This window comes from Parambassis ranga, chromosome 16 (genome assembly GCF_900634625.1).
Source record: "Parambassis ranga chromosome 16, fParRan2.1, whole genome shotgun sequence".
Classification (NCBI taxonomy): Eukaryota; Metazoa; Chordata; class Actinopteri; family Ambassidae; genus Parambassis; species Parambassis ranga.
The window spans coordinates 18059076-18082804 of record NC_041036.1 but is presented as its reverse complement, the minus strand read 5'-3'; the positions used below and the strand labels follow the sequence as shown (position 1 = coordinate 18082804).

The 23729-nt window shown below is 40.5% G+C and overlaps 3 protein-coding genes across 5 annotated transcripts; 1 reads left to right on the top strand and 2 right to left on the bottom strand.

Annotated features, from left to right (window-relative positions):
* Positions 1-1568: 1568 nt before the first annotated feature.
* On the bottom strand, positions 1569-6082 carry vsig10l (V-set and immunoglobulin domain containing 10 like). Its single transcript, XM_028425984.1, has 12 exons — positions 5895-6082; positions 5365-5694; positions 4788-5060; positions 4436-4702; positions 3982-4224; positions 3627-3905; positions 2950-3042; positions 2357-2581; positions 2110-2229; positions 1983-2023; positions 1787-1873; positions 1569-1682 (listed from the first exon to the last, which is right to left on the bottom strand). Exons 1-12 carry the CDS (start codon positions 5965-5967, stop codon positions 1608-1610), a joined length of 2106 nt encoding a protein of 701 aa, XP_028281785.1. The 5' UTR covers positions 5968-6082; the 3' UTR covers positions 1569-1607.
* Positions 6083-6923: 841 nt separating this feature from the next.
* Positions 6924-10960, bottom strand: etfb (electron transfer flavoprotein subunit beta). The gene is made up of 7 exons (XM_028425468.1): positions 10820-10960; positions 9874-10032; positions 9321-9479; positions 9148-9210; positions 8361-8519; positions 8067-8282; positions 6924-7534 (listed from the first exon to the last, which is right to left on the bottom strand). The coding sequence occupies exons 1-6, from the start codon at positions 10871-10873 to the stop codon at positions 8112-8114; spliced, it is 765 nt and encodes a 254-aa protein (XP_028281269.1). The 5' UTR covers positions 10874-10960; the 3' UTR covers positions 6924-7534; positions 8067-8111.
* A 683-nt stretch (positions 10961-11643) lies between these two features.
* usf2l (upstream transcription factor 2, c-fos interacting-like) lies at positions 11644-23325 on the top strand. Of its 3 annotated transcripts, XM_028425863.1 has the most exons (11): positions 11644-11844; positions 12333-12373; positions 12607-12713; positions 13837-13956; positions 14589-14742; positions 16301-16388; positions 17965-18003; positions 19726-19784; positions 20077-20171; positions 20255-20383; positions 21246-23325. In XM_028425863.1, the coding sequence occupies exons 1-11, from the start codon at positions 11810-11812 to the stop codon at positions 21333-21335; spliced, it is 957 nt and encodes a 318-aa protein (XP_028281664.1). In that variant the 5' UTR covers positions 11644-11809; the 3' UTR covers positions 21336-23325. The 3 variants fall into 3 exon arrangements, with proteins under 3 accessions (XP_028281664.1, XP_028281665.1, XP_028281666.1); XM_028425864.1 differs by lacking the exon at positions 17965-18003 and having other exon boundaries at positions 11648-11844; XM_028425865.1 differs by lacking the exons at positions 11644-11844; positions 12333-12373; positions 12607-12713 and adding an exon at positions 13504-13726.
* Positions 23326-23729: the final 404 nt, after the last annotated feature.

Genomic DNA, 23729 nt, shown 5'->3' with positions numbered 1-23729 from the left:
CTGTTGTTCCTCTAATATAATAGAATTAGATAGCCTGTGATGCTCAAAGTGCTAATAAAGACATCTAAAGAACCCTCTAAGCATGCTTAGAGGCAACACAGTGCCAAAAGCCTTAAGCTTACTGCTTAATGGCATTATATAGTCATATTATTGTAGAATAACAGAATATATTTTCTGAACTGTCAAAAACACATAGCTTAAATGTGTGGGTGTTATATTCTGTCAATATGTTGTAGGCAAAACTGGGTTAGTGTTATAATTCCATTTCCCCTTTTGTATAATCAACATACCACTGTGTTGAGGACAAAAAAAGGCATGGTGTTAAAACACAGCTCAGCTGGTTTGTGTTTATACCGTATATATTTATAGTCTGTCTTCTGTGTGACTTCTCACACACAAATAATGGTTTACCAGTGTATAATATGTATGAATGAAACAAAGTGGTCAACAGATATATGTTTGGCTCAGTATTTCAAAGTGCAAACAAGCTGTTAGAGCCTTTTTGCACTTGTCACCTTGCCCCGCTCATTTGATGTGAAGTGTAGAATTATTTCAGAGTTCCCTATTTCAAACACTGAATTTGAATACCATGTAATTTTGGTTAAGTGCTGCGAGAAGTCCACCCAGAACGCGGCTTCACAGGCATCGACAATATCATTTCAACATTTCAACAACAGAAGCATAGCTGTGGTCAAGGCCCTGTGCTGTGAAAGGCACGCCTTCTCCAACTGTGCCTTTGATTAGCATGAGCTCTTCCTTCCTCATCATAGGCTGAGTGCTACTGTAGCAGCTTAGGAAGTAAAGTTTGAAGCAAGGCATCTGGACTTGTAGAGTTTTCTTGAAGACGTTTTGCTGCTCATCCAAGCAGCTTCATCACCAATATTTTGTGATGCACACAAACATGTAGCTGCATCAGGAAACAGTAACTCATCACTCACAAATTTTAGTTTCTTCACAAAATTTTAGAAACCCCAAAATCTATATGGAAGTATTTTCAAAATATCCATATGATGGTATACTGCATCTTTAGCATTGCTTGTCAGCACCACCTACTGGACAGTTGTAAAATATCTGGCAACAGACAAAAATACAATGAGATATAATGGTAAGACACACAAAATTGGAATTTTGAGTTGATGTCTGACTAAACACATACTTAAAAATACCTTCTAATAACATCTACTCACGTACACATATTGCCAAAATAAGCTAAGCACCAAAACAGCAAACAAATTATTTTACCAGGAAAGAACTTTGATTGATGTGGAAATTAGGGCTTCTGGGAAAAACTGTGGCCGTAACTGTTCAATGAGGGAAAACACACAAAAAGGTAATTATAATAATGTATGTCTGAATTAGTCATCTTTCTCAATGCTAACTTGTAAAACTTCACCACGAGCACATATAATATAATAAATCATATACATTTACAGGCATGTCATGTAGGTCGATTTTTTTATTATATATATAATATAAATATGGCTACATAATAAAATGTAGGTGTGCAATACAGTGATAAAAAATACTTAATGACTTAAATTCTTCACACAGATCCATACAAACAGAAACTCTCTCTAAACAAAATGAACATGCACATAGAAACCAACTTAGACGGTTGTAGCAACTCTAACAGGTGGTGGAGGGACAAATGTGGGCAGAGCCACAGACCTTTCAGAGGGAGTCTGAAAATAGAAAAAAAGACACAAGCTGCCACTCTGTGTGCTCTAACTGACCAAAAGGGAGCAGGTTTTCCTACACCATGTGTAGCTGTGTTTGAAAAGATTACCTGGTGTAGCCTGTTGTAGTCAGGGGGAATCCTCAGCCCTCCTGCCAGCAGGTTATGTGGTGTTGTATCTGGCTGGGCTGTTTTAGCCTTTTGGGTGAAGGAAAAAAAACTGGACTTAAACATGAGAAATGATGGTAATGGATACAGTAGTACGATGTGATGCATCATATGAGTAATTTGTTGAATGGATTCAAACCTTCTCCACTGCTCGTGGGATGGGATATCTCATCTGGTGACCTTCAACAAAATAAAATGAAAATTAATCACTGGAGGTAAAGAAAATGTGAATAATATGTAATTCATATGTTAGAAATGAAACATACTTTTGTTCTTGCTGCAGTAGACACAGAGGTAGACAAGAACAGCCAGCAGGAGCAGGAAGAGAAGGCTGCAGGGGATTCCAGCTGCAATGCCAGCAATGGCAGGCCCACTCAGCCCATCACCTAACATCAACAGGACAGAGTGTAACCAACAGCTTTGCTGCCTTTTATATCATCACCAACCCTCTGATAGGATAGCTGTGATAGTGATAGGATAACTTCATCAAAATAGGATAGCTTCTATTCACACCTTGGCCAGTCCTGTGGACCTCAGATGGCTGTCCTTCAGTCTGTCGAGCTTTAGGGACGACTCGAAAGTGGTAGGTTGAATCAGGATTGAGGAAAAAGATGTCAGTGCTCCGTGCGGTGCCTGCTTTCCACTGGATGGTGCGGTATCCGTCTGAACTGCTTTTAGTTAGACTGGCATTACGATTTGAATCCGGGATGTCTGGTCCTTTCATTTGGATGTCAAAGCCTTTGCAAAAGCACACACAATTCCGCTCTATAGCATCATAATTGAAACCAGATAGGAGCAGCAGATCAAGATTTCACTGTACTGTTTGTACAAGCCTCATTAGAAAACTACAAGTAGTTTATTAGAATACTTTTGTCCTTAGAATATTTATTCCAAAACAAAGCCCTGCTCAGTTGGTAGTTTCCCACATTGCACAATATTTACACCCCTATCCACTCTGTTTAACACTGTTGGTATTCTTGCTGAGGAGTTCTGCTTAGATGTACAAATTCAAAACAAGAAGGTCAGGTTTATGGCTCTTAAGAAATCTTCTCATGAAGATAAGTCACCTTGACCCTTGCTGTTCCTCAATTTGACTGTACCTGTACCTGTAACAACAGATGTAGGCGGGACCTCCCAGGTCAATGTGATGATGGTTCCGTCGTGGTTACGGAACAAACTGGAATCTGAGATTGCTGGACCTGGAGAGAAAGAGAAAAGAGAGGGCTTGTGAGCGAGGGGAGCTGAGGGTATACTAAGACTGGGGAGCTTTTGTTTAAAGGGAAATAGCAATCTCAGGTATTACTTAGCTCCCTCTCTGAGGGCCCATTGTGTCCTGAGTCTGGTAGCACTAGCAGAACTTCAAATTAGAAGCTGAAGGCAACAGGATCTTTACAGAATTTAAAGACATTACTGCTGCACTGTGCTCTGTGGCAGTAGCGCAAGAAGAAAAATATCTAAGAATAAGCAAATAGTAATATCCTCATCCCCACAGTTTCCATTGTATTCCTTAAAAAAAGTACGAAGGAATTCAAGGAGGACTGCAGAGCAAAGCAGCCAGAAACGTATGCAAAATGTGGCTACATGTGGTATAACATCCTTGAACTTCATTCTGCATCTGACTAATTTTTCTGGCAGACTAAAGAGCAGTGTGAACTAGGAACCCATCCCAAAAATCCCAGTGTGCTCTTACTGCTCTGCTTCAGAGAAATACCATTTACTTGAAAAAGTAAATAAATAGAAAACGTAGAAGAAGTTGCATAACAAAGTTCAATGATACTATTACCGTGCAGCTGAACTGTCCTCCTCAGGCTGCCCAGTGGGTTTCTGCAGGTGCAGCTGTAGTTATTGTGTAGAAAGTAGCTGACATTGTAGTGGCGAATCTTAAGCTGTGTGGTGTTGTTGCTTATTTGGTATGTTGTCCCATTGGTGAGAGCCTCCCTGTCTGTGGACCATGACACCACAGCCAAAGGCATGGCCTCACTGACACAGTGGATCGTGACGGTTATTTTGGCATCGGAGTCAACTGAGGTTCTCACAGATGGAAGGAAGTCCTCTGGACTGCCTGGTGGACACAAGGTTCTTGGTTGGCAGCTTAATGTTCTGAATAATAAATTGTTGAGTATTAATAAAACACTTACTTGCAGTAATGTTGCACATGCCGTCTTTGACTGGATGCTCTGCTACACAATTGATTATTTTCCTGTTTAGGTTATCCGATGCAGTGACAGTCAAGCTGAAATGTCTGGTGCCACTGCTGGAGTTGCTTAAGTCTGGGAAGGACAGCCGGGCTGGCGGTGTCCCCCCAATCCACTGACAGTGATACTGTAGGTCAACGATGTTCAGCGACTCTACGGAGCACAGTGGGTTTCCCGACGGCTTCTCTGTGGTGAGAGTAAGGAACAATATTATGTGAGGATCAGCAATGTTAAACTTATATCAATATCTAATATGCCAGTATTGTTCCTTCCTTCCTGCATCACAACATTATGTCATTACATTCAGGATAATTTTAGAACTTCTACAGGATGGAGGTATGCTAAATGATAAATCCAGTCATATCATTACACAGATAAGGATAATTCACCAACGTACCATAAACCTTTAGTGTTAAGTTGTTTTGATTCTTTTCTCCAGTGTGCTTATTGGCCATTTCACAGATATAAACACCTCCATGACTGGTCTGCACATTTGTTAGATTTAGGACTCCATCCTGGGAATCAGAGAGGATCTGATCACCAAAGATCCACTTTGCAGTTGGCGGTGGATATCCCTCCGCCTGGCACGAGAGGGTCAGAGAGGCTCCTGATGTGTAGAAAGGCTGAACTGGATGAGCCTTAAGTACGGGCACATCTGGTCCATCTGTAACAATGCAAGTGTGAAAACGAGAGCTATAAAAGCATAGAGCAAACAGAAACAGAAAAAAGTCCTCAGTGATTGATCTTACACCGCACAGTGACGTTCTCATGAGCGGTCATGCTGCTGAAGGGGTTTGTCAGGGTCACCGTGTACCGCCCTGTGTCGTTTCGGGTTGGCCTGTTGATCACCAGGCCATTTTTTTCCACAGAGTAGTGCAAACCTTTTATTATCTCGTGGCCATTGAAGAACCACACCTGCTGCTCTGCCTCTCCTTGCTTCATGCTGTATTGCAAAGTGAATCGGTCAGCTCCCTCTCGAGCAAAATCAGGCCCTGAGGTCAGGGTCACATTCTGGATTATTTCTGTCAACAAAGGAAAGGAGATGAGAAAGTTAACAAGGTGGCATCGTAGACATTGTTTTCCCCCTCGCTGATACAGCACTGAAATGTGTTGCTAAGCAGGCAAATAAAGGCTGACGATCGACTGTGAAACTTTATTATTAGCTGCCCCTGAGCTCAGAGGGACCCCAAGGCTCAACCAACAAGGAGGAAAGAATGACCAAAACTAAAGTAAAGAAGTAAATAATATTTTATAACATTTCAATTTCAGTTAACTACTATTTTCTTAACATTACTGCACCTCCACATGGGAACACGAAGTACTCACCAAATACTTTAAGAGTGAAGGTAGTCGAGGCATCTTCTTCATCAAGTATGGTCAGTTTGATGGTGTATTCACTGCTGTAGTTCAGTGGCACATTCACAAATGTGAGGGATCCATCTTTCTCGATCTTTAGCACGTCCCTGCTGCCCGGGGCGATGCTTGGAGCAGCACTTGAGTTTCCAGTCCAAGTGCCAACAGTTACACTTCCCATTTTCCACGTAACCATGGTGTCAGAGGTGACACTGAGGGACACAGCCAGGGTTATGTTGCTGCCAACGATCACTTTCAGCAGAGTAGGACCAACAGGAGAAACCAGCCGTACACACAAGGCACCTGTCAGGGACAGTTCAGTTCTTTATGTCTTTAATGGATCTTTTAGCCCACTGGGACTATACCTTTTCACTAAAACAATGAACATTGTTATGCAGTACTTTTCTAAAGTAATAAGGTTTAACTTCAAATGTGTCAAGAGCCATAAAGAACAGAGCAAATTGACTTGTAAACTGAAACCTGGAATAAAGTTCTAATCTTACCTTGAAAAATAAAGCAAAACGAAGTGGCCAGAAAAAGCGTCCTTAATCTCTTCAATTCATCGAGTCTCCTCATTTTTTTAAACACCAGACTTTAAAGTTGCTTTTGATAAAGTAATAAATTGTTATATTTCCAGGTGAAAACACAAAGAGACGCCCCTGACGTCCCGGGCAGCAGTGACCTGTGTATCTTCCTGTGAGTGAGCTCGAGCTGCCTGCTGCTGGCAGCCGGGCGCGCGAGAAGCGCACCTGCGCTGAGTCAAAGCCTTGATTGCGCACGCGAGGCCACGCGAGGCCACGCCCCTGGTTTTTGCAGAGGAGACTTTCAGTGTTATAATATTTCAGATAAAATAATTCAATAAAAATCATTTGAAAATAAATACGGAACTAAAACACAACACCTTATAAATACACAGGTTTAACATTTCAGCTATTATAGTGTCAAGGTTTAGTTATAAACAGGTAAAAAAGGTCTTCATTAAAATATTATTTATTGGTCTAGATTGCTAAATGTGAGGGTTCGTTGCACCTCAAACAAGTTTTAATTAGATTAAAATGACCAGAAATTCAAAACTAATGGTTAAACTTGTGTCATCTATCTTTACTTAATACAACTGAAATACTGCACCCCCACACCTGTTGATACACATCTATATCTACATCTTTATATGGGTTTTGCTTGTATGCAGAGCTCTGAACTTATTTTGCTGTTAATAAATTACATGGTCTCACACTATTTCTGAGTTATAAGTATTTTTTTCATTGACTTTTGCAAATCGATACAAGTTCTAACAGTATTTTATCAGTTCCTGGATTAGATGTGTTTAATGTGAACAGTGCAAATAAAAGTCTGACTTACACATGACTTTTAAACTACAGAAAGTTTGCAGGAATCAAGAGTTGAAATTACCCTGAATTTCCTTTCATTTTGAAATTTGTGCTGTCATGTATTTTCTTATTACCAGAATGTATGTAGCGTGAATATAATATTACAGTGTTGAGTCACAAATGCCAAAAGAAGGGACACAGGTGTAGATATGAAAAAGACTGGCTGCTTTATTGTCATGGTATAATATTCTGTACAATCAGAGAAATGAGGCGCTTACGGTAAAATTATTGATTTATGATCATACTGAGAGACACTGTAGAATCAGCCATGAAACCCACTTATAATTTCATTACCTATACAAATTACCAGTAGTCATGACACTCATCCTGAAGGACATCCCGATATGTCTGGGTCTGTATTTACACATATTACAATAACTGCACCGCTGTACCACATGTGACTAGATACACAAGAGTGTCACACACACACGGTGGGGTTAGATCACAGTTCTATAAACAGCTGCATGAGTGGCGTTAAGGTTTCTGAGTTTAAATTGATGCATAAAGACTGTTTGTGTAAAGTTACTTTAGGATTTGATGATGAACCATACATGAAGTTAAAATGCTCAACAAAGACAAGGTGATCCTTTTGGGGTGGTCTGACTGCGGGACAGTGTTTCTCAGTACTCCTTCTCCTCTCTGGTCAGTACCTCCCCGTACATCCTCCAGGGGCCACAGTGTCAAACTGAGGGATTAGACCAGCACATAAACTGGTCCTCTGGGTGTGCTGTAGTCCTGTTATTCATATGAGAGTCCTAGAGAAGAATGAAGATAGATTGTAAAGACAAGAGTTGTAATTAACGTCTTTAATTAGTTTTGCTCTCATCACCATGATGGAACAAGGATGCACAATACTCTTTATCAAGGTCATTACAATTTTTACAAATGAGAAAATGCTGCTATCAAAAGGATATTAAAGAATGAACCAAACAATTCTATCATTAATCAAAGGAGGTCACTTTGTTGCATACTTAATGATCTTATAATGGTAGATATAGGTTTACTATGCATAATTAATTTTTGGTATACAGTGTTCTGATTAACGATTCAGTAATCATTTTTCGTCCTCCTAGAAAATGTTGAATGTCATTAAAACTTTCTATTATTCACCTAAAAATGTATAAATGTTGTAACATCTTCATCAAAAAAAAATGTAATGTACACAGCTGATGCCCTTGCACCAAAAAATAGCAGTGTACATCAGTGCAGAATCAGGGATCCCTTCAAAAAGTGTATTGTATTTAGATTTTTATCAGATTTTATTTTAGTAGACACACCGATACTCACACTTCTGCCAGATACTGTGTTTTATTACTGATCTTCTCGAGGCTTCTATATTCTCCCCGCTTCCTTGAGTTTGCCCACTAGGTCATCTACTGTCTCCACCTTCACCCCTGCCTGCCTCTGCGGTGGCTCCTCCACTCTCAGCACCTCCAACCGTGATGTAAGGTCCACTCCCAAGTCTGCAGGCTTCACATTAGCAATCTTCTTCTTCTTGGCTTTCTGGAAGTAGGGAAGCAACAGGAGTTTGGGGACGTTCATAACTGTGATTCTACTCTCATTTCCTGCTACTGTACTTACCATGATATTAGGCAAGGTTGCATATCTGGGAGTGTTGAGTCTAAGGTCTGCGGTCAGCACTGCTGGTGTGTTGACCTTGATAGTTTCCAGACCACCATCAATTTCTCTAACCACCTTAATCTTGTCTGCTTCCAGTGCGACCTCTGATGCAAAGGTACCCTGTAATGTAAAAATTCAGCAGACATTCATTAAAATTAAATACTGAAATAGTACATCTAAAAAACAGGGACAGGTTTTCTAAGCCAGAGTAGTAATAGTGCCGACACTAACAGTAAGATCTTGTCAGTGATTGATCCCCATCTGCTGGTTGCCCAGTGTCACAACAATTTCAACTGAGGTTAATCTGAGGTGACATAAAACACATCTGAAGAAATAATTCATTGGTAATCATGTATGCCATTGTTAAAGTGTGTAAATAGTTGTTAAGTGAATGGATCTACATAGTAATCTGTGCATTGTGCTGTACACTGATGTTTGATTTATCAAAGAGCTCCATCTGTTGGTCAGCAAGTTAAACATCCCTTCATTTAAACAAGCAGCCTTTGCCCTGCTTTGTTGGACTGAGCAGGATCAGTGTAGCTCTAACTGATCCAAACTAGTCCCCACTAACCAGGCTATAACAGTTTGGACAAGAGGTACCTACCCTGTTACACCACACTTGTCAAGAATAGCAGAAAAAGTAGAAACTGAGACAATCTTAATGGAGTCTGATTTCTAGGTCATATTTTTGGGTCATCTTGTGGAAGTTCCTATTTTAAGGGAAAGGCTGGTGGGGTATTGAACTCACCTGAGGCCAGTCAAGGAGGGCTGCTGTCATCTGGCCAGTCTGGTTGCAGTCATCATCAATGGCCTGTGAAAGTCATTTAATCAAGGTCATGGCAGTGATAGTATTCAACAGAGTATTCAGGCAGAACATGTACTTGTAAATGACGATGCTAAAGACAAATTCATGTGTTTAACCTGTTTGCCAAGGATGACGAGTTGAGCGTCCTCCTTCTTGGCCAAAGCAGCAAGGATCTTGGAGACCTGCAGTGGTCCCAGGTTTTCATAGTCTTTCCCAGTCACTTCCACATGAATGCCACGGTCTGCCCCCATGGCAAGGGCAGTACGAATGGTCTCCTGAGGGAGGAAAATATGTGGGTCAAACTATTCATTTTGGAGGAGGAATTAAATGCCAATCAAAAAGTATCTGCACTTGCTCCTCTGATTTACAATTTAAGCATGAAAACTTGTTGCTGACAGAAAGCTAAATGGCAAAAGAAAAATGATTTTTCCAACTGTACTGTCTGATTATACAGTCATTTTTTCACTTGTCATTATTTTATTATCTAGTTTTCATTCAATGTTTAATGACTGTGTCACATTTTTTAAATAAAGCTTAAACTGTGCAAAATATAAGTTTGGAGGAACGAGAAAGAACTCCTCCAAAAAGGTAAGGTAACCTGACAAACTATGCTATATTTCTCTTGGACATTGGATAACAAGACAGGGGTCTGAACTCCATTTCACCCACCTGTGACTGCTGTGGCCCACAGCTGACAGCCACAACCTCCTTAATAAGCTTCTTCTCCTTCAGCTTGACCGCCTCCTCCACAGCGATCTCACAGAAGGGGTTCATCGAGTGCTTAACGCCATCCGTCACAACGCCACTGTTGTCTGGCTTCACGCGAATCTGTGGAGACACAAAATGGCAGATTTGAGAGCCACAACATGGGTGTATATTTTAAGAGCTACTCTTTCACTGGTCTTCAGTATTTTACTATCTAAAAACTGTAGGCTGTAACTTCTTTTGAAGGTAGTAATGATGCAATCCAGAATAACATGAGTAGTGGGAAAAGCAAAATATGGGTTGATATTGTATACGACCTAAAAACAATTAATTAACTCCCAAACCATAGGTATTAACATGCTTAAAGGGTTTGGTGTAACATGTGTAAAGATCTATAGAATGTAACCAAACACTTTTTTGGCCATCTGTTTAAGACAGGAGAAACAGATGTGTCACTGTTGAGCAGTGACACTGACAAATCTTGCTGGGAGCAGCTGAGGCAGGAATGCTCTAGCTAACGCTCAGTGATAAGAGTGTCCTGATTCAGCTACAACCTTAAAAGCAAACAATTGAGGTTGCAACTATCCTACACAGTAGAACAAGTAGACTAATTGTTCAGCCAGATTACACAACCTGAAAACATCAGCCAGAAAGCACATGAGGTAACTAACAAGACGTCGTGCATTTCTGTCCAGTGAACAGTGTTACATTTGTGCCATGTTGTTCCTTTGAAGTTACCATGTGAACATAGCAGCAAACAGTAGGGTTACCTGGTGGTGGTGCAAATACAGCCAACTGGCGTTAGCAGGCTAATGTTAGCTAGCACAGCACAGAAAGTCAAGTGAGTCCATAAACGAAAACATACTTTGAAAGGCTAAGACGCAGATTTAAACAGCGTAAAAAATATTACCTTAACTGCATAGTCAATGACACGCTTAACTCCCACGAGAACACGGCCAGACATTGTAGCTGAGACGTGTAACTATGACAGACAGCTAACGTTTTAGAGTAACCGCAATGAACCTTCACCCAAGGAGGCGAAGTCGGAATTATTTTACGGTGAAACCAGGGGAGGAACTCAGGGGGCCGCCTACCATTCCAGCCAATAAGAAGCTGACATTTAGGAACGCTCTGTGCGCTGATTGGCTGAGAAGCGATGAACTCCGTTGTTCAACTCAACATGTCACCGCGGCTTCAATGACTGAATGTCAACTAATACTTATTTATAATTCCAGAAAAGGGATTAAAATTTCTCACATTGCGACAACATTGAGTAACTCATTCACAATGTTACTTAAAATGTTTAAAATACAACAAATAACCTGTAAATAGTGAGGTGTTCCTCATGTCTATGCCGTAAACAAACCCGCAAAAAGAAACGTTCCGCTCTATGTGGGGTAAAGTTCAAAGCATATAATAGAGTAGCATACTGAGGGTCAAAGCACTTTATTATCAAATAATAAGTGTCAAATTACACATAAACGTGGCTAAATAATCTGTGACGGCAGATATAAAATGCATGCCAGTGAAGTGGCACGTTTTATTTAGTTTTTGTACACTCGTGTATATGTTATTTTGGTATAACTTGCTAAAATTAAAACAGTTTTATACAACAGTCCTGCAATAAATAACTTACATATTTATTTCAAGGTGTAATGTGTAGTGCCGTTACAACTTAAAAAAACGTGTGGCCACACTTGAGAGCAACAAATTCTCCAGCGCGACAGCTGATCACCCGGTATCACCCTGCGGAAGCAGCGGCCTCCATTTTAACTTCGACACCGAGCCATACCTCACGTGTCCTGGGCTGTCTCTCTCACATGACCCGAGTGTTTGTTCCCGTGATCAGCACTTCCATCTCCGTCTGTGACACCGAATATCACTTTTTATTTTAACCCTGATGGATATGCTTGAACAGAGCCTGGACACCGGAAGGTAACCGAGAGTCGGCCAAAATGGCTAACTGAGACAAGCTAGCCACAACATGCTATTTCGGAAAGCTAGTTAACAAGGCTAACAAGGCCTGACCTAAAAAACTGTTGTCAAAACGATTTGATTCTGAAAACTATACTGAAGTTCACAAGAAGACTGAAAGGCTTGCAAGCTGGGTACCCGACTACTTGTAACTAAGTCTTTTGTGATAAACATGCTTATTATTAGCTAATAACAATATAGCTTAGATAGCTTAAGCTAGCTATAAAAAAATACAAATAACTGGTTGCAGCCGTTTAAGGGCAGTGGCAGTGCTGTGTTTTTTTTCGTTTCTGTTGTTTCGTCTATTGACTGGCTTTACACATAAGTTTTCTTGTAGCTGAGGCGAAGTTTAGAATTACTTGTAATATTTATTTTTATCCGTAATACTCATGTACGTTAGCTGGTTGCGTAGTTTGTAAAACTGACTTATTTATGCCTCTGATTCGCAGCCAAGAAAAGCAAGAAGAAGAGGTTGTCCTGGCATCTGAAGGTAATAATTTAAAAACCGCAATCGGAAACATCTGGCACTAGTATTACAAATAGCTGGGTGATGATCAAACATAAAAGTAAAGTGGGTAATCTAAATGACAAAAATGTTGTAAAAAAAAATACAGCGAGTATGTTCTTTGTAACAGCACGCAGCGTTGGGTCCTGCACTTGTTAGGTATCTTTATAAGTTTTCTTGGCTTCACCTATTTTAACAGCTGTTTCTTTCCTCTTTAGACGGAACAGGCGAGGAGGAGACAGCCGTTACTATAGCCAGTGTGCAGCAGGCAACATCATTTGGTGATCATAACATTCAGTATCAGTTCCGCACTGAGGGTGGGCAGGTAAGTCACTAATGGATGGAAGTGTGGCTCTACTGTTCATTGTTGCTTTTTATTGCCCGTTTCAGACTCTTTAAGTGTTCCCTAATGGCATATGGGCCAAGACATTTAGTCTAAGATTGCATCTCTTCAGCTGTCACAACAGACGATCACACGCTCCAGAATTACTTAGGATGTACGTTTTGAAATAATGCTTAAGTGTATGTTTGTGCAGAGAGATTATTAGCAACAGACTTGTTGATAGAGATAGTTGAAAGGATTTGGATGGCCACAAAGTGCGATTTGACAGTCAGTAAATAACCTGTCACACCATATGTTCAGTATGTATTCTTTAGTTAGACTACTCTGTGATTAAGGTTTTGTTGGCATATGAACTATCGCCTAACAATACGCAAACACCAGAATCCCTCTGACAAACGCTCCTTTCTTGGTGAAATTGCATACTCCAAAGTCAGGAGGATAACAATCTAAATTGCTTTAAGGTATGAATATGTGTTTTGCTTTCTCTGGTCCCATGATTGACTGGTGACCTTTATCAAGAGTGTCTCCATGCAGCATGCTAATGTGGTTTTCACTTCAATGGTGTTCAGTGATGGACAAGACAGTGGTGCTGGTAAATAAACGGGAAAAAAAGTGCGACTTTCTAGTTAGTCTGTCCTTATTTGGGTGATTTACACCAGAGGGAATAAAGCCAGTGATCCATGTGGCTCATTTGGCGTAAACAGGGCTAGTGTGAGCGATCATGTGATTCCAGTCTGGTCTGGGATTGGCATGGGTCTGCTGTCACATGTCAGTCAGGAGGAGGGTCACATGATAGAGGGATACAAATACTGATTCTTGAGACAAACAAGCTCATTTTCTTCACTTTTTTTAAATTGAATCAGGCACATTCTGAAGCATAAGCATATTGTGTGGAATGGTGAAATCAATGCTCTGCTGAAGTCAGGACTGTAGTGTTAGATAGTAAGCTTGGCTGAACTGAGGCAACAGACATGATAAACAAATCTACAAGTCAGGTAAGGTCTGAATCTGTTCACAGTGGAACTTTAGGAAATTAAATATAGAGAAAGAATCTTTTTTTTGTGTTTGTTCTTTGTTTTTACCTGTTTCTTTTTCTGCTCTGCAGGTGACGTATCGTGTTGTTCACGTGACTGACCAGAACATCGAGGGAAGAGAAGATGCAGGAGGAGCAGTGAGTGTTGTCTCAACAGCTGCCTTTGCTGGGGCACCTCAGGCTGTGGCACAGGTACCACAATCCTCCATTCTGTGTGCATTGTTGAGAACCCCCTGGTAATTAGGACTGATGAAAATTCTTGAAAGTTTTAGTAGTAACTTTTTTTTTTACTGCAGCTACAGCAATACTGTTTGTTTATAAGAGCAACAATATTTTTAAGTAAGGGAGACAGCAGGAGCATCTGTTATGTGAGCAAAAAAAATGACACTTGTATAAGTGTGATGGTTTTGAATTGTCTTCCTGTTGTTAACCTGGTTCCCTTTACTATTTCATAGCTGTTATTTACACAGCAAATTAGTGCTTGTTATGCCAATGGTACCTTGTTATAAGTGAACTACAGATTCTATCACTAAGGAGACAAGACCTAGACATTAAATACGTTAGCAAGTAGACACCAAGTTTGTGTTCATTTGTAGCATACTGATGGCTTTACTGACCTTGCTGTTGTCTCTCCTAACAAGATCACTGCTACCTGTGTTCCTCCCTCTATCCCAGCTGTCAAACTGCACTGTGCATTGCTCGGGGGTCTGAAAGGGAATGCCAGTATCGAGTCTGACAGAGAATAAGGTGTGCGTTTACCTGCTGTGACTGCTCCGTTGCTACTTGCTCATGCCTCTCCTTTGTCACTCTTTTATCTGTCACAGGCTGTGATCCAGAACCCTTTCAGTAATGGAGGAAGCCCAGCAGGAGAGGCAGTGGGAGGGGAGACCCGATTCGCTTACTTTCCCGCAACGGCAGTAAGTGACGGGACTGTGTCTGTGCAGGCCACCGCAGACCCCACACTCCCACAGGCAGGAGGTGAGTCGGTTCTTACACTTAATTTGGGTTGAAGCTTATCTCATTGCTACAGGGCTAATTTAGCCATTATTTCCAGTGACAAACAGGAATGTAAAAAGGGAACAACAGCCCTTTTTCCACTAGTTGTAAATGAACCATGATCCCCACAGCTTTGGCTAAGGTAAATGAAAAGGACCAATATACTGCACATGGAAGTTGCATTTGAATACGATTGAATCTGTATTACAGCTGGACAAGCTTTCCTGTTAGATTTCCTCTGTCTTTTTGGAAAAAAAAATAAGGAAGTGTAATTAAATGTTCTGCTAATTTTTAAAAAGTTATCATCACACATGGCAACATAAATTCCTCCATATCAAGATCTTGGTAATGAATCAAGAACATTTTTGCCATGACTAAAATATAATTCTTCCAAGTCAGACAATATCAGAGGTCCAAATGAAATTAGCAATGCTTATCATATTTACTTGTTGTTTACTTCATGTCACATGTCCTCCCACACAGCTTCCCTTCCGCTTTACTGCCATATGCTGTTGTCTGGCTTGACTAACTGTCCTCACAGTTTTTATGGTGGTGGTTCAAATCATACTTGTTAGCAATCATGTAAAGCGTGTTGTTTCTTGCTTCCAATGACCTGGGGAGCAGGACATAGCCTATTTGGCTTCATTTGAAGACAACCCGTCTGGTTTGTATGTGTTACTCACCCAGGTCTAGCTTTTGCAGTCACACTGTTAGAGATTGCTGGCAGTTGGATGGTGGATCGGCAGTATTTCTTTCTAGTTGTTGGAGTCTCTCAGGGTTTTTATGTTGGAGAGTGTTATTGTAGGAATGTGTAATTCATCACAGCGTACCTGCAGCTCTCTGCTTTTTCACATCATATGTTCCAGGCATGATGTCTTAAAAGATCCAGCAGTTTTTGTACCTAGATCTTAAGACACTCAGGTCAGACCCACTCTGTGTGATTTGGGTGGTCTTTTAAACACTTAAAGTAGTGTTCGGCCTCCAGACGAGACAAGTTTACATGCTCTTGGGTCATACAGGGTTATTATGTTTCCTCAGTGACTGGGTTTTCTTGGGATCATTAGGTTTCTTTGATGAATTTTATCCATAACTGATTGCTAATGTAGCATGTCGAGCTCACGCAGCACCATGCTGTTCTCATTTGCTCAGCATTGTGTGTTTTCTTGCATCATATGACAGACAGCCCCGGAGGCCAAATCGGTTGACACATCTCAGTTTTAACTTGCAAAATGTGTATTTGAACTCCAATGAGATTGGAGTAAAGGAAATTTGATTTAAGAATTAAAATGTTTTTGTTGTAGAGAACTGCACTGTGCTCTATGGATGACTGAAGTAGTGCATCTTTGTCAAATTAACATGTGTTGGTGTCTGGTGAGTCCATGCCTGTCATATGTAGTAACAGTGCTGTAGTGGGTAGTGTCTGTAGGACTTAGTGGAATATCTTTATTTTTTATTTTTTACTTTCATTACAGATGAGATATTCTTTGTTTTTATGCCTTTTTTCCTTATTGCTGACTGAATACACCTGTGCCTTCCACAGGTCAGTTTTATGTGATGATGACCCCTCCTGATGTCATTCAGACAGGCGCACAACGAACCATCGCCCCACGCACACAGCCCTACCCTGCGTGAGTATCAACTCTGTTTATTAGTCTTTGAGGGAAAAAAACAGAAACTTTGATTATGCAGGATGAGACACATTCATGTTTTTTAAACAGTCTGATAATTTTGGTCATTTTATCGAGTGAATTTTACCTTTCTGTTGAAACAATCACACTGCTCATTTTGTTCCACAAGCTTGATGCACTTACATTTAAGAAACCCTATCTAGAGTCTGAGATACACAGCATAAAATGAACATCAGGTCAAACAGGGTTAACAGAGCACATTTGAATTTATATTAATCTAAATGCTTATGTCAGAATGCTGTGGAAGTAGGGGGAGTGGAATCGCTTTACAAGTAGTATATATGGAGAGAAACAACTTCCACTTAAAGTAGTAGGAGGGTCAAATTGTGCTCTCTAGCTTCTGTTGTTGTGCTCTTTGATTTCTACTCCGATGGTTTTTCCACCCAGGGAGTCTTATTTGTGTTTCTCCTGAGCTTACTGTGATGATTGATATTGGCCATTATCATTTTTACACATAATGGCTCGACAGTTTTTTTTTCGCCTACTGCTCTTATAGTGTTTGCTTCTAAAATTCACAACATGCATCATTATAATCATGCATCAAAAGGGATCTCTCTCAGACTTTCTCCAACTGTTAGCCACTTGCTGGTGATTGCTGTTATTAAGATGATCAGCAGGCTCACCTGAGCAGAGAGTTTGTCATTTTAATTGCACAATGCCAGGCTGGCTCTGGCCCACCTACGGATACTTACACAGAGAAAGGCATTCACTCCAGTGCCAAAAACACACTGGCACACGAGCTTGTAGTGCTGAGAGATGCAAGGTTCTTGAATGTCATGTAGCTCATTTTCCCTTGTTTGGTAAAAGCCAAACCATTTTCTTGCTTGGTCACTGAAAATGAACACATGACCCATTATCAAATCGAGTTAACTCTCCCTTAAGTGAATATTCCTCCACTTTCCACCAGGCTTATACTTAACCTTTAACTCGTGAAACTGACTGGATTAATTCAGCTGATCTGCCTATATGGAGTGACTGTCATTGTTTTACACAGACACACAGCAATATTGACAATTGCTGTACACAGCACAGAAGGCACACAGTACTATTGTGTGTCTCTGCATTTCACATGTCATTTCCCAGTTCCACTACATACAGTAAATGGATTGTCTGTTTTTGTGCTTCTGTAATTTTCAAGAGCTGTTAGATATAAGCTCCTTTTGTTGCAGGCAGCTTTAAGTGGAGTTGTAGATCCACCGTAAATTTGGCAGCAGCTCTGCTGTATTTGATGTTGCTTGATGTTCACACAACAGACTGCTTTCCAGTCCGCAGTAAAGCACCAGCGTTGCTGCAGTGGATGTCTGCATTTCCATTAGTTAGATATACAAAGAGAATAGATTTTTCATCTCTCAGTATGCCTGTCTGTAATATGTTTGTTTCTATTTATTTCCCTCTAACATGAATAATTTATGATTTTCAAGTGTCAGAGTTATATTTACACTAATGAACAGTGAAGTTATCCTTGACATGTGAGCAAAATGAATGAACACTTCCCACCCTATCTTGCCGTTCCCAGAGATGAAAACGAGCTGCTGCAACATGACGGTTTAAACTGGTGAGGACAGTTTCAACATTTCTCCCACACTTTTCTGTTTTTTTTATAACAGCAAATGAACTAATCAAATTAGATCACAAGAAGACAAGAAGCACAAACCCCTGCCCTCCTCTCCTTCCCTCCCCTCCTCTCTCTTTTCTTTACACAAGTCCCTTGGTGATTCTCCCTGCTCTTGATGTGTGAGACACAGATGTAGCATTTCTTCTTTGCTGACCCTGATCCATTGTTGTTAGTCGTGCTTGTGGCGATTGTATTTTTCCATTAGGACTTAGAAATTAGGTCATTGTTCTCCATCTGGAAACAAATGGCTCGCTCTACAATTTTATTTTCAACGTGTCCTTTTGTCATAGTTGGTTCTCTTTTAGCCTAGTTTGGAAGTTCTGGGAAATGTGTGTATGACAGGGGTATCTGGACTGATGAAGCCAGTGGAAATCTTTAATACCTAACCAGTTAATGGTGACTACATCTCTGTTAAATGGGCCATTGAGAGAACATGAAGCACAAGTTGCTGTCCCTCGTGTTTTAATGGACTTTACAGACTTATATTGTCGAGATGGTAATGATAATAGCTGAAGTGAGAAAAGAGGGCAGACGAAGTCAAATTTCTCTTTTACAGATCAATAAAAGAGAGTATGAAGTTCAAATAATAAAGCTAAAGTGCTTTAGCAGTGGAGCTGTACTTAATTTCTCTATCAACAATAACTCTGTGGAGCACTTACATGAGGCGTGCCTCTGTATTGTGAAAGCAGTAGGAAAAAGACATTCCTCTAGGCACGTACATTTAGTTATTCATACAGTCATCCACGTTTTTTCCCCCCACACTGTGCCTAAGAGTACTGTTGGGCTGAATCCATTATACAGCTGAAATCCCATTAAGATGTGTTGAGATACAAGAGAGACTTAGCTGACTATCGCAAATGCAGCTATCAGCGGCCGGGTTGTGTTGATCGGACACAAACTTTCTCTGCCGCACAATAAAGACGTGCTGTAGAAGGACGCGGAACAAGAAAGACCTTACAGGTAGTTTATTAGCTGGCATTAATTGTCACCACTTTTTTTAAAGGATTCTTTATTTTTCCTGCATTGGGTCTGTACTTTTTCATGGATGTTGATTGACTTAAAGCAGAAACATGGTTGAGATACACAGCAGGCCTCGTGTGATTATACTGTATGTCAGTGTGTTATTAGCCTGTTCATGCCAGGGTGGGTGGTTGGATAAGTCTCCCTGTCACGTCTCAGGGACTTAATTAACAGAATCCTGAGGGAAGATACAGAGACAAGAGACAGTTGTGTCATTAGGCGTAGGCCCAGACTCCAATAGACAGCATCTGGTTTTCTACAGTGTTGTAATTTTACAGCATAATAAAGCAGTGCGCTCCCTCCGGGCCTCACCTAGTAAGAGGAGAGCCAACAAGAATGAGAAGGTTGGCCCAGTCTCGGTATACCAGTCAAGACTGCACAGAATAAAGTAGTGGGCGGGGACCTCGTGACAACATATGCGGCCTCATATGGCTGCGCATCTTGCACTGTTCCTACCAAAGGCACAGCTTTACATGGCAATTATTACAATACGTTTGTGTTTAAAGATAACAGGGCAGAATGGTTTTTAATAGGAACAGAATTAGTTGAATTTGGGGATTGGATTCATGCCTGATTGTATGGTACTCAGAGATGGGAGATATTGAAGCATATAAAAATGCTTTATTTCTTGTCTATCTGCAGGAAAATGGATGGACCCCGAACACCAAGAGATGAAAGGAGAAGAGCACAACATAATGAAGGTGGGTAATTAGCGATGAGTGTGGCTTTTGATTTCATCACTGTAACACAATGCCTTAATGGAGCATTTCTGTTGAAAGTAAATCACCAAGCGCTGTCAAAATATTCTATTAATGGCAGATAATAGTGTATTTTTATTACTAACCAGTAGAGGCTGCTGTTGAGCTGTCAAAGTCAGGCTGGGAAATTTACCACCCACCAATAATGATGAAAACCCAGTTCTTTACAACAATTGTACATTTTTTTTATATGCACTGCATATATCATTTTTTTTTCCAAATCTGATTTCATCAGTTGAAAGGCGGCGAAGAGACAAGATCAACAACTGGATCGTCACACTTTCCAAGATTATCCCAGACTGCAGCATGGACAGCACCAAGACCGGAGCAGTAAGCAGTCTTTCACATTCTGCTGGGCTTACTGACGTTTTTGGTTTCAAATGTCTCAGTTTTCAACTATTCTGTCCCTTCAGAGCAAAGGCGGCATCCTGTCCAAAGCATGTGACTACATCCGAGAGCTCAGGCAAAACAACCAGCGGCTGCAAGAGAGTCTGAAGGAAGTGGAGAGGATACAAATGGACAACGAGTTGTGCAGGCAGCAGGTATGAATACCGTGTCTGTGGTGCAGGCTGTAAATGTGGTGCCAAATGAAGTTTCCATGACTTCAGTGATGTGTAAAAAAGGCCCATGAATGATAATTCAGACTCTTCCTTTGAGGTGCTTCGGTGTAGCAGATAAATAAACGTATGCATAATAAGGCAGCCATACTGGCCTGTGTATGTGGCTGTGAAGATTGCCACTGCATTGAATAGATTATTTTGCTTTATACTGCACTGCAACATTCATTTTACATAAGTCTTAGAAGCCTAAAATCCACCTAGATCCATATGCATCCTCATTTTTTTTTTATAACAAACCCCCTGAGAGTTGAGCCTGTACAGCTAATCATCACAGCCTGACAAAGAGGATCAAAGAGTTTGCACTCACATAATGAGAAGTGTTACCTGAAATCAGCGCTGTGAGAGACAGGGGGAATAATATACACAGGGGTTGTGTGAGAACTAAGTGCATGCTAATACACTCAAAAGTATTGTGATATCTAGCAGCTCTAAGGCTGCCACGTCTCCCAGTTGAATCCTGGGCCTGCAATGCACTCTGCAATATATTCTTATTCTGATGCTCAAAGCTCAATATCTTTCCCTCAGTGAGGAGAAGGCGAATTCAGGCTTTACCCAGGGGAAATGTAGGAGAGATGACATACCTCAAGATTTGATAATCCAGTTGCTTGTGGACAGGGGTGTCTCTGAAGAGGGCTGCACACACTCCTCTTTAATCCCAGGGACTACATAGCCCTCTGTGTACATTACAGACTGACAGAACTCCTAACTTCAAACCAAAAAAAGTTTGGTCTGCTGTCACGGGGACTAAAAAATGTTGATGAGTTTTTTTGTTGTTGTTCGTTAGATTGAAGAGCTGAAGAATGAGAACGCATTGCTCCGAGCGCAACTCCAACAGCACGGCATCGAGATGGTTGGAGAGACGCCACCGCAGTGAAAGAGACGAAGAGGATGAGGCGGAGCAGTGCCACTCAGACATTAAACTGACACGGTGGAAAACAAGGCGAGATGATTAAATAAAAACAAGGACTTGTGGAGAATCACTTTCTTGTAGTGAAAGCATCCTTCCCTGGGTTCACAGAGCTCGTGAAACCCCTCACTAGCCAATCACGGCTGCACTTGACTGTTCCAATCCCGTTGATATAACTACCCATCACAACTCTGTAGAAAATCCAAGAAAAGATGTGCTTTACTAGCACTAGCTATGAACGAGAACATCTGCTGAACTCCTTCCATGTTTCGTATTTATGTAGATTCATTCATGGACTATGATGTTTGTTGTTTAATTTTGTTTTTCCTGTGACTTTATTCCCCCTCCTTCAAATATTAATTTTGACGTAGTTCATGCTTTTATTCTGTTTGTGTTGAGTTCTGTTTTATTATGTTGTTTTAAGCTCCTCTAATTTATTAGTCCGCTTGCTGACAGAAGTTTTGATGGAGACCAGTTACATTGGAGCTCATGCACTCAAGAGAAGCAGATTGAAATGAAAAATTATGCAAAACATAAATATACCGACAGACAATACACGACACAGAGCTAACCCAGACCAAAAGACAAACGAGGAGCAGCGCAGGCCGAGTCTTCTAGGTTGGTTTATGTAAATATATGACTTCATGTGTTTTAATACAGATGTTACAGAATGTTAAAGCAGATTATCTCTGGGAGTAAACAATCAATAACTCATTAACTCCATGCTGGCCATTTGTCATAATATTACCAGGAAGTGTGTGCAATCTTGAAGCTTGGTGGGGGTTAACTTGAACTGTTGCGCATTTGCATAACCAGAAAAACAACACAAGTCAGAAAGATTACAGTAAAAGTGTAGAACATGCAGGCATGAAAAAGCTCAGCGTGTTGGATCATTGACAGGAGAGCAGTGCAAATCCCTACTTTTGCCAAATTATATTTAGGTACTCCGGGTTTTATTTTTGTCTTTTGTTCATGTGTGATTTCCTGGTGTCTCAGTACATGTAAGAATAATCCCCACATGTTTCATTTCAAGCTGTTTGCTCTATTTTGGTATTGTAACACTTCAAATGGAGTTCAACAAACAATGGTAGGGGGAGGCACCCTGGAGAGCGGTACTCAAAGTGTCGGCTCTCTGTGGGAAAGGAGTATACAGATACTCTGTGTTGCACTTCTTTGCCGAGCACAGCTCCATGCAAAGGCTGAATATTTAGGAAGCACGGAAACGTAGAAATGATCTCACATATTTCTCCACCCACTCAGGCAAACATTAGGTGAACTGTAATCGGCTGTACAAACAGCAAAAGCTGATATTAGCATTGTTGATGATTTTGTGAATGAATATACATGATGTGTTTTTGTTCCGCTTTAGGCAATGTGAGTGAAAGAGAGATATCAAGTTTCCGAGCCACTTACTAGAGCAAGATTGCTTCTCTCAGTATCATCAGCTCAGGATCCAGCAAAGCAAAACCAACACTCAGACCCCTGGCAAAATCGGGCCGACTATCATATTTTAATATCTCAGTCTCTGTAAGTTAACGGCTTGTGATTTGGAAGTGCTGTTCTGCTACAACTGCTAGATTCAAACCTGATAGTGTCTGATCTATCAAACGAGGCTCCCAGCCAAAGTTGAATGATAGATGTTTTGCAGTAGATTTCTTTCTCTTTTTTTTTACACACCTCAGTAAGAGGAGAATGTGAATGTGAAGAGATGAACAATGCTTTGGAAGATAGATGTTCACAAATGAAGGTCATTAGGTGGCTAATTCTTATTTCTTCTTTTTTTATTGGCAAGATGAAGAAAAAAAAAGACTATTCCCTCTGTGTAGCAGCCTCACTGTTCTCAGGTTAGAGACATCTTTTCTAAAATGGTGGAAAATAAAAGTTTCACTAGGTAATAATCTTGATGGACTCGATGCTTTATTTACTAAATAAAGCATAGTGCTGACTTAATTAGTAATATATTTCAGGGTCATTTACTGTTTCTTTCTTACAGCTCTAGAACTGTGAAAGTGTACAAGTCTAAATTGTGATGCTGTGTTTTCTCAACTCAATTTTCTGTCAAAACATATTTAAAAAAAACATCTTCTCTACTTCCTTCATTGTATCCAGATTTATCCGCTGACAGCACTTCAACTCTGTTTGTGTCTTGGATTGTCTTTTTTGATTGGACTGTTGTAGATTCAAGTCTCCAGAATGACCTTTTTTAATGAATCCCCATCCATTTCAAACCAGTTAGACGAGCGCTGACAAGAGTGTCATTGAGACAATAATTGAGAAAATTAGATTTTAGTGACTTGAAGATGAACCTAGATATTCCTTAAAATAACCAATACTCCTTATATTGATTCAAATTGCAAAATC

Coding starts and splice junctions, on each gene's coding strand:
- vsig10l (XM_028425984.1), bottom strand. CDS start 5,967: ATGAGGAGACTCGATGAATTGAAGAGATTAAGGACGCTTTTTCTGGCC. Junction 2,230..2,356: donor GGTCCACAGGACTGGCCAAG/GTGTGAATAGAA, acceptor TGTTGATGTTAG/GTGATGGGCTGAGTGGGCCT. Junction 2,024..2,109: donor CTACTGCAGCAAGAACAAAA/GTATGTTTCATT, acceptor ATTTTGTTGAAG/GTCACCAGATGAGATATCCC.
- etfb (XM_028425468.1), bottom strand. CDS start 10,873: ATGTCTGGCCGTGTTCTCGTGGGAGTTAAGCGTGTCATTGACTATGCA. Junction 9,211..9,320: donor TCGTCATCCTTGGCAAACAG/GTTAAACACATG, acceptor TGACTTTCACAG/GCCATTGATGATGACTGCAA. Junction 8,283..8,360: donor CAACCTTGCCTAATATCATG/GTAAGTACAGTA, acceptor CCCTACTTCCAG/AAAGCCAAGAAGAAGAAGAT.
- usf2l (XM_028425863.1), top strand. CDS start 11,810: ATGGATATGCTTGAACAGAGCCTGGACACCGGAAG. Junction 12,374..12,606: donor GGTTGTCCTGGCATCTGAAG/GTAATAATTTAA, acceptor TTTCCTCTTTAG/ACGGAACAGGCGAGGAGGAG. Junction 16,389..17,964: donor CGCACACAGCCCTACCCTGC/GTGAGTATCAAC, acceptor TGCCGTTCCCAG/AGATGAAAACGAGCTGCTGC.